This window comes from Helicoverpa armigera, chromosome 14, assembly GCF_030705265.1.
Source record: "Helicoverpa armigera isolate CAAS_96S chromosome 14, ASM3070526v1, whole genome shotgun sequence".
Lineage (NCBI taxonomy): Eukaryota > Metazoa > Arthropoda > Insecta > Lepidoptera > Noctuidae > Helicoverpa > Helicoverpa armigera.
Genome location: NC_087133.1, coordinates 170,460 through 180,630, shown reverse-complemented (window position 1 = coordinate 180,630; position 10,171 = coordinate 170,460). Strand labels below are relative to the sequence as shown.

The window sequence follows — 10,171 nt, the reverse complement described above, 5'->3', positions numbered from 1 at the left end:
TTCGCACAGGTGGTGGATGCTATTATAATACATTATAAACCTTCCTCATAAAAAAAAACCGCATCTAAATTCGTTGCGCAGTTTTAACATTTAAGCATAGGATATAGGGTCAGAGAAAGCAACTTTGTTTTATACTTTATAGGCAGTGATAGAATCTTAGCAATTACATAGCGTGATATACAATAAATAAAATATGAGCACTTTTTTATTACATAGGTACATATAGCAAAAATAATGAATATTAATTGCGGGAAACATATATGTGTCAGCTGATTTACTGTTAACTAATTCCATGAACAAGAATATTGGGAAAGCATTACAGTACCTATATGAAACAAATCACAGGTGACTAAACTGGTTAGGTACATTTTTGCAAATGACTACGGTATACTTATTGTGAATAGGGAAACTGGAAGGAACTGCCTCGCTGGTCTAGGAGTCACATATCGCGACTCGATTGTGCACAAGGTCTTGACGAAATTTTATTATTTTATAGAACTTCCCAGGAAGAGCTTATTAATAACAGCCTTTTTTAAAACCTCATACGCTCCACCTCCACAATTATTAAATATTATAATATACGAAGAGCTCAATATTATTGCATTTTGATATTGAAAATTGTATTTTTGCGTGCCGAACCCAAGGGGTGAAACGGGATCCTATATCTACTGTATTACGGCGGCCGCAATGTCACACGAACTGGTGTAGGTAAGTCTATGTATGACACATGTCGATATAATGATAAGAACTTAATGATACACAAACAATGATTTTAAGGATATTAGCAAATATAAAATCACTATCTGAGATCGCGCGTCGTGCTGATAACTGCGGTGCGGAGTCAGCAGAAGAAGGCGCTTATCAGCTCCGGTTCTGGGGAACAGTATAATTAGTTGTGCGAGCTGGCGAGTCCGTCAGTGCTCCTCGCCTCACGACAGCGCCGACATGTACAAGCTCCTGGCGTGCTGCTGTCTCCTCGTCAGCGTCCTGGCTGACCTGCAGTAAGTTACTCTCAAGTGTTTACACTTCTGCACCATTCCACCTAGTTAAGTCGGTAAGGTCCCTTCCTTACCGATAGACGATCTTCTTGGATGAGTCACTTGAGTGTGCAGGTGCAAACCTGCAAGTCTTATCGATAGCTTTTGAATAGTTATTCCCGGGAATGTATTACAGTGCTGAAGTCAAATAACAAGCCCATAGAGACAGAGTGTTTATTTAAAGTAGTAACTCACAGTCAAATTCTATTCCTTAACATTAAAAGTATCAGGTTATTAACAGGTTATTTATCAGTTGCAATAAGTTATTTATTACCTAAATAGAGTTCTATCAACCAAAACTGCTTTCAAGTGTTTAGCCTATTTCTAAACATTTGCTGTTCTAATCTCAAGGATGTTTCTTTGTCTCGTGCCCATATATTTGTGCACGCAATACCTATTCATTTCTACCAACTTCAAGAAAATAAAGAATGAATTGTTTGTTGTAGGTTTCAGCTGAAGGAGGAACCTCGGATATGGCGAACGGCTACTAGAGATCAATCTGAGAAGATAGAATCATCTGCAAATAGTTCCAAGTGGGAACATGAAACTAATACCACAACCTGGGCGCCACCCACGGCACCCACCAACAGCACTACCTGGGGGCCCGTAACGAACGGCACTACTTGGCAACCGACCACCTGGGCACCACCCACTAATGGCACTACCTGGGCACCACCTACCAACGGCACTACCTGGGGACCCATCACCAACCCCACAACTTCGCAATCGACCACCTGGGCGCCACCTACAAATGGCACTACCTGGGCACCACCCACTAATGGCACTACTTGGGAGCCCATAACCAATGGCACGACCTGGGGACCCGTCACTAATGGCACTACTTGGCAACCGACCACCTGGGCACCACCCACTAATGGCACTACTTGGGAGCCCATAACCAATGGCACTACCTGGGGACCCGTCACAAATGGCACTACTTGGCAACCGACCACCTGGGCGCCACCCACTAATGGCACTACTTGGGAGCCCATAACCAATGGCACGACCTGGGGACCCGTCACTAATGGCACTACTTGGCAACCGACCACCTGGGCACCACCCACTAATGGCACTACTTGGGAGCCCATAACCAATGGCACTACCTGGGGACCCGTCACAAATGGCACTACTTGGCAACCGACCACCTGGGCGCCACCCACTAATGGCACTACTTGGGAGCCCATAACCAATGGCACGACCTGGGGACCCGTCACTAATGGCACTACTTGGCAACCGACCACCTGGGCACCACCCACTAATGGCACTACTTGGGAGCCCATAACCAATGGCACTACCTGGGGACCCGTCACAAATGGCACTACTTGGCAACCGACCACCTGGGCGCCACCCACTAATGGCACTACTTGGGAGCCCATAACCAATGGCACGACCTGGGGACCCGTCACTAATGGCACTACTTGGCAACCGACCACCTGGGCGCCACCCACTAATGGCACTACTTGGGAGCCCATAACCAATGGCACTACCTGGGGACCCGTCACTAATGGCACTACTTGGCAACCGACCACCTGGGCACCACCCACTAATGGCACTACCTGGGAGCCCATAACCAATGGCACTACCTGGGGACCCGTCACAAATGGCACTACTTGGCAACCGACCACCTGGGCACCACCCACTAATGGCACTACCTGGGCACCACCTACCAACGGCACTACCTGGGGACCCGTCACAAATGGCACTACTTGGCAACCGACCACCTGGGCGCCACCCACTAATGGCACTACTTGGGAGCCCATAACCAATGGCACTACCTGGGGACCCGTCACTAATGGCACTACTTGGCAACCGACCACCTGGGCGCCACCCACTAATGGCACTACTTGGGAGCCCATAACCAATGGCACTACCTGGGGACCCGTCACAAATGGCACTACTTGGCAACCGACCACCTGGGCACCACCCACTAATGGCACTACTTGGGCACCACCCACTAATGGCACTACCTGGGCACCACCCACTAATGGCACTACCTGGGCACCACCTACCAACGGCACTACCTGGGGACCCGTCACAAATGGCACTACTTGGCAACCGACCACCTGGGCGCCACCCACTAATGGCACTACTTGGGAGCCCATAACCAATGGCACTACCTGGGGACCCGTCACTAATGGCACTACTTGGCAACCGACCACCTGGGCACCACCCACTAATGGCACTACCTGGGAGCCCATAACCAATGGCACTACCTGGGGACCCGTCACAAATGGCACTACTTGGCAACCGACCACCTGGGCACCACCCACTAATGGCACTACCTGGGCACCACCTACCAACGGCACTACCTGGGGACCCGTCACAAATGGCACTACTTGGCAACCGACCACCTGGGCGCCACCTACTAATGGCACTACCTGGGCGCCACCCACTAATGGCACTACTTGGGAGCCCATAACCAATGGCACTACCTGGGGACCCGTCACTAATGGCACTACTTGGCAACCGACCACCTGGGCGCCACCCACTAATGGCACTACTTGGGAGCCCATAACCAATGGCACTACCTGGGGACCCGTCACAAATGGCACTACTTGGCAACCGACCACCTGGGCACCACCCACTAATGGCACTACTTGGGCACCACCCACTAATGGCACTACCTGGGCACCACCCACTAATGGCACTACCTGGGCACCACCTACCAACGGCACTACCTGGGGACCCGTCACAAATGGCACTACTTGGCAACCGACCACCTGGGCGCCACCTACTAATGGCACTACCTGGGCGCCACCCACTAATGGCACTACTTGGGAGCCCATAACCAATGGCACTACCTGGGGACCCGTCACTAATGGCACTACTTGGCAACCGACCACCTGGGCGCCACCCACTAATGGCACTACTTGGGAGCCCATAACCAATGGCACTACCTGGGGACCCGTCACTAATGGCACTACTTGGCAACCGACCACCTGGGCACCACCCACTAATGGCACTACTTGGGAGCCCATAACCAATGGCACTACCTGGGGACCCGTCACAAATGGCACTACTTGGCAACCGACCACCTGGGCGCCACCCACTAATGGCACTACCTGGGCACCACCCACTAATGGCACTACTTGGGAGCCCATAACCAATGGCACTACCTGGGGACCCGTCACAAATGGCACTACTTGGCAACCAACCACCTGGGCGCCACCTACTAATGGCACTACCTGGGCACCACCCACTAATGTCACTACTTGGGGTCCCGTCACCAACGGTACTACTTGGGGACCCGTCACCAACGGTACTACTTGGGAACCTACCACATTGACGCCACCAATTAACGGTACCACTTGGAGCCTGTGGCAATAGTACGATGATACCTAGACAGACGTAGGCACGTCTGATTCGGCAATATTATGTACATTTTCAATGTGATTTGTATTATACCTTCCATGATTGTAAATACTATTCAATAAATATTTAGAGCAGAACATGTAGTTAAACCAACATTGTTTCAATCGGAACATATTTCTTCTCTTACCACAGATTTAGGATCCCACAACCGTCTACCGTTTGATAGATCGGCAATGCGGGGCAGATAACCAGTGTCGGGTCATGACACACTCAGTATAGGGTTCCGTAGTTTCCCGAGTATAGCCCATGCCCATACCTATCCCGACCATTAACTCAGAAAGAATCTTAACAACTCGAAGTAGCCCAATGTACAGCGACATCTCTCGGGATGTAAACTAGATGGGTTATGTATGTCTCGTTTTCGGTGGTTATTTTGGTTTGCTTGAACCGATTTGAATAATTTATTTTATTGTATTACTATAATTGTTTATATTTTATTTGAGTGAACATACCTTAATTAAGGCTTATAAAATATGTAAACTAAGTTAAAAAAATAAACGGTTAAATAACAAACTTAGTTTGGAAGTTAGTAGCGAGTTCGAGATGATTCAAAAGTTAAAGGGGGGAAGGGATTCACATTATTTTCAATTTACGAAGAGGTTAAGCTTCTGAAAATATCAATATTATAAAAAAAATCTGTAAACTCCTGTTTTTTTTTAATAGCTATTCAACGATATACCTCTTCGATGCTCTCGTGCGCGCCCGAGCGGCTTTATTATTTTGTAGACCATATGTCAAGGTAGTTAAAGATTATATTAAATTGTTGTCTTCAAATGCGCTCCGACGTATGTCGTATGTCGAAAAACAAAGCCGACCCGAAACCACTAGCTACACTTGTTCGGCTTGTGCCGACTGAAAACTGATTTGCTCGGTAAAAGCCGACCAGGGCCCCGATTCTCCTAAGTTAATAATGTCAAAATCGAATAGAAATCGAATCGCAATATGATCGTAATAGCAGTTTTAACCATATCGGGCATTCTGCTACTAATAAAAGACCAATCGTATTCGATTGACATTTGATTGGTGTGCGATTGGTCTGCTATTTTGATGATTTTGGTCTATACGGTAGTTTGCTGTACAATCATTTTGCAATCGTAAATCATTTGCAGACAAAATGATTCATTATTGAATGACAGAAAAGGATAAAAACGTTTATTTCAAAGAAAAAATTGCGGAATGCCACATACGCTTCAATCGTAATCGACTCGGGATTGGATTGGATATCAGTCGAATCGAGTCGAACGTCAATCGAATGGCGCTTAAGTAAAATTAGGAGAATCGGGCCCCAGCATGCGTCGACTCCTGAAGTTCTTAAGATTCCCGAGTAGTGTGTACCTATAGTGATTCCCGAGCATTTATATCTTCATATATTCGGTTTTATCGCCCAGATGCGCCGAATAATGCCGGACCGCTTATATGTATAGCAACCATTACTTCAATAAATACTTCTAGCTAAAATAACTTTTCATTATATTGCTAACCTGTTATCTGTAACAAAGCACCTTCACTTTTAAAATTGATTCAATTTATTATAACAGTTGTGAAATGTAGTAGTTATGTTGTATTTATAAAAAAATAAAGCGAATGAAGAAACCTTACTTTACTTTTAAGGAAAATCTACGTAAAACGGAACGCATAATGTTCCAATTTTATCCGTAACCTATAGAGCTTGGCTTGGCAGCACTGTAGCTATCGATGACCCGCCCGCCAATTCGGAACGCACGGATTGGTTGTACGCCTGCAAGTTGAGAGTTGTTAGTTTTTTACGCCACTTCCGCTTACGTACAATTGGCTGCCCTGATTGCAACGTACGAACGGCGGCGCTGCCATCTTTGTTTCTAGCGCTTTGGCTTGGCGCCTTTCCTGTGTTGGTTGTTCACTGTCTGTAGTGGTCATAGTGTGTTACACGTTTCAAAATGGTGAGTTTTGCAAGATTATGTGAAATTTAGTCATTGTTGTTGTGATTTTATTGTGTAATACGGTGGGCAGTGGTGTTATTTACGTACTGGCGAAGTTTCAAATCTGAACGAGTGAAAATAATGGGATTTTTCATCAATTTTAGGCTGGCGGTAAAGCGGGTAAAGATTCTGGTAAAGCCAAGGCCAAAGCAGTGTCCAGATCGGCAAGGGCCGGGCTTCAGGTAAGTTTATCGGTTTTCTTAATTTATAATAGGATTTTTCGTGATATTTGCAAACACAGAATCGCTTTATTTAACTAAATCATATAATTGAATAATATGAATGACCCTAGTATTCCATTATGGCGGCGACCATTACTTCGAAGGGGAATAATCAATACATAGAAGCTTAAAATATAATGTATGTTTCCAGTTTCCCGTGGGAAGGATTCACAGACATCTTAAAAATAGGACTACGAGTCACGGACGAGTCGGGGCAACAGCAGCCGTTTATTCAGCAGCTATTCTCGAATATTTGACGGCCGAGGTAAGCTTTGCGCGACGCCCTGTCAATATGGCGGCACGCCATTCAATCTAGCGTACTTATTTATACGTAATTTCTTATGCTTTAGAGAAACTAAACTAACTTGCCCCGTGTTTTGAAACATATTTTTCAATGCGTTAACGATTTCATTTAGTTAGTCGTTAAAAACTTTTTATCTTGGCCCTAAACAATTTTGGCGGGAAACACCAAAGTTAAGAATAAGTAAGTAGGTAAATAACTAGTGAAATATAGGCACCTACCTATGTAAACATCTTCAAAAGTGTTTGGTGTGGATGCTTGTTGATCATATTTTATACCTAATCGTTAATAACTAATAACAGTCTTACATTTGAGAAAGACCAAAACAACAATTATATTAAATCAAAGCTTGATATAATTATAGCTTCCTAACAAATTTTAGGTATTGGAGTTGGCGGGAAACGCGTCTAAGGATCTAAAGGTGAAACGTATCACACCGCGTCACTTGCAACTAGCCATCAGAGGAGATGAGGAGCTAGACAGCTTGATCAAAGCTACCATCGCCGGTGGTGGTGTGATTCCCCACATACACAAGTCGCTCATCGGCAAGAAAGGCGGCCCTGGTGCTCCCGTTTAATTATAGGTATGTAAACAATAGTCAGGTCCCTTTCACTTGTAAAGTCTAATAGAGTACTGTACGGTTTACTAATCGCAAGCTGCACCACAACATGACTAAACAGAAATTGATCTAACTCTAACAGAAACAATCTATTCAAAAAGTTGGTACTTGGGTAATCGCTCAACTCAGTTGTATTATTTAATGTATTGTTTTTTGTTTATTAGAAATTACTCTCTTTCTCAACTACAATTCCTCGACTGGTAGCAAAAATTTAGAATTAAAATGATTTCTTGATGTTTTGCCTAAATATACCCAATAATAATGTTGACAAAGTAAGTTTTGATGGCTTTAAAAAACTCTGAAAGTTCCTTCAATTCAAATTTGATCTGATAAATGTTTAATAAACATTAGTTCCAATTATATTTGAATTGTAACAACTTTTGGAGTCAAACAAAGACTTGAAACATTACTGTGAGGTATATCATTATTGAGAGGCCTATGTCCAGCAGTGGACTGCGATAGGCTGATGATGATGATGATGATATCATTATTGTGAATGATGAGATCACGCCTCATTTGAGCTGTTATTTTTTTTTATTTGAATCTCACTACCAGTCGTCACATTCACCTTAACATGGTGTTTCCAGTTCACTGAACTTGTCCTTTCACACAAACTGAATGCATTTCTGAATGAAACCTTTTCTCTTTGTCTTACTGGTAGTGCAGCCAAGTATGGGGCAACCGCCTACCTATCCTCAACCCAGTTATCTAGGAAATAAGTTTTTTGTGAGAATAGTTGTTACTTTAAGTTTCTGTATTGAATGCCAAGAATGTATATTATGATGACCATTTACTGAGACCCATTAATGTCACATGTTCTTATACGGAGAAACTCTTCACAACTTTTTTGCATGTATTGATTTTTTACATCCCAATTAATAAATTACAAGATAGTCACACATTCAAGGATTGACCATGCTGTGCATGTGTGGCTGTTACTTAGCCACTAGCTCCTATTCACAAGCTAATAATATATACACTTTTATAATCTACCCATACTCCATTTGAGTAGGTATTCACTTCACTAAAAAATCGTGTTATGAATTTTTATGAAAAACTCTGTTTAAAAATGAAATATGGCTAAAACCCAATGAAAATACATTAAAATAATGACTACTTAATATATTGAAACATTTTTTTAAGCAGTAGTATATATGTTACCTTTGGTAAGTGCCTACACTGCCTACTCAAATCTAGTGCTAATGCAGCACAATGTATAGTTATGAAACATTGACAGGTGCACAACAGTTTGAAGAAATAGATCTTATAATCATATAAAATTAATAATATGTTTTGTATACAGGTAATCTTCGATACCACCTTGCTGCATTTGACTCCGGGCATGTTTTCTATGAAACTTATCAGCTGATTGACAAATAGTTTCCAAACAAGTTAGTGATGTGAACTGTGGAGTGTTTCCAGGGAACTGTTGGGTCCGGACTAAATCGTTTAGTAGTTAATAAGTACTAGAAATATCTTAGTAATAAGGAGATTTAATACTATTGTAGAATTAAGTTTAATTTTCTTGTTTGTTCATGGGACATGATATTTTTCTAAAACATTGATTATTACAATGACATAAACATAACATTATAATTATCATGCTACCAGTTTCAGCTGATGTTGAACGTGTCTGTAACTGTCAAAGAAACTGGTGCTTTTTAATTTATGGTTTGAATTTAAATTTCATATTATGCAACCTTAATGAATACATAATTTGTTTGTAGCTATAAGCTGTTGTAATTTTTTTGCAGCATTTTGCATTTTCAAGTGATGGAGATGAAAAATTTGTAATTTGGTATGATTGAACTGTTACGAGTTGTAAGAAATGTATTTTGATCTTTGAAATATATTGAGAAAACACTGATGTCTGTTTATATTTTATTGTACTTCCTTCAAATTAATTGATGAAATGTGTAAATAATTCCCCTAATAGGCTTAATGTTGGACCAGAGGTATCCACTCTAGCCAACGATAATATTCTTGTAATATACCTATATTACCACAACTCTGACACCCAAGACACAGGCATAGCCTGGTTCGGGGACCACTGAAATACTCCATGTACTGTAGTTGACTCTAAGCAATTTTAAGGTATTATTTAAATTTTATAACAAGTACCTACCTACTAAATTATTGGGAAACTCGATTGGATATGTTAATTAAAACTTTGCAGAAGTATATGCGAAAGTAACTCTGTTTGTGTCTGTCTGTTACGCTTTCACATCTAAACCACTGAACTGATTTTAATAAAATTTGGTACGGAGATAGGATTATGACTTTTGAAGAGTTAAATACCACCAACCAATGAACCCATTTCTAGTATTTTCGAAATCTTGTCTGTTTATTTGTGCATGCATCACGAAAAAAAAAAATTGACAACGTTAATAGAATAAAAGTGTGCACGTCTAGGGCTATCACTTAGACTTTGTTTAATCAAAATCGGTTCAGTCGCAACGCAAGTACCAGCAACGCCATAATGAATGACTTGACAGTCAACTGCATTATCGATAGATGGCGCAGTAGGTAGTGAATTTTTTTTAGCACGATGCGGGAGAATGATGCTACTAATACAGGAATGAATTTTAAACAGTGCACAAAAAAAGTCTGGTGGTCCAGAATCATTAACAGAACATATCTGCATCATCAGAAAAAATTTTTTT

At 42.3% G+C, this 10,171-nt stretch overlaps 2 protein-coding genes across 3 annotated transcripts; both read left to right on the top strand.

The window, feature by feature from the left end:
• The first annotated feature begins 843 nt into the window (after nt 1-843).
• LOC126053813 (mucin-2) lies at nt 844-4,498 on the top strand. Of its 2 annotated transcripts, none has more exons than XM_064037861.1 (7): nt 844-1,001; nt 1,484-1,771; nt 2,567-2,593; nt 2,663-2,716; nt 2,813-3,223; nt 3,293-3,715; nt 3,935-4,498. In XM_064037861.1, the coding sequence occupies exons 1-7, from the start codon at nt 946-948 to the stop codon at nt 4,362-4,364; spliced, it is 1,689 nt and encodes a 562-aa protein (XP_063893931.1). In that variant the 5' UTR covers nt 844-945; the 3' UTR covers nt 4,365-4,498. The 2 variants fall into 2 exon arrangements, with proteins under 2 accessions (XP_063893931.1, XP_063893930.1); XM_064037860.1 differs by having other exon boundaries at nt 3,293-3,907; nt 3,977-4,498.
• Nucleotides 4,499-6,177: 1,679 nt separating this feature from the next.
• On the top strand, nt 6,178-9,375 carry LOC110381558 (histone H2A.V). The gene is made up of 5 exons (XM_021341894.3): nt 6,178-6,328; nt 6,472-6,549; nt 6,740-6,853; nt 7,272-7,472; nt 8,812-9,375. The coding sequence occupies exons 1-4, from the start codon at nt 6,326-6,328 to the stop codon at nt 7,464-7,466; spliced, it is 390 nt and encodes a 129-aa protein (XP_021197569.1). The 5' UTR covers nt 6,178-6,325; the 3' UTR covers nt 7,467-7,472; nt 8,812-9,375.
• The last annotated feature ends 796 nt before the right edge of the window (nt 9,376-10,171 follow it).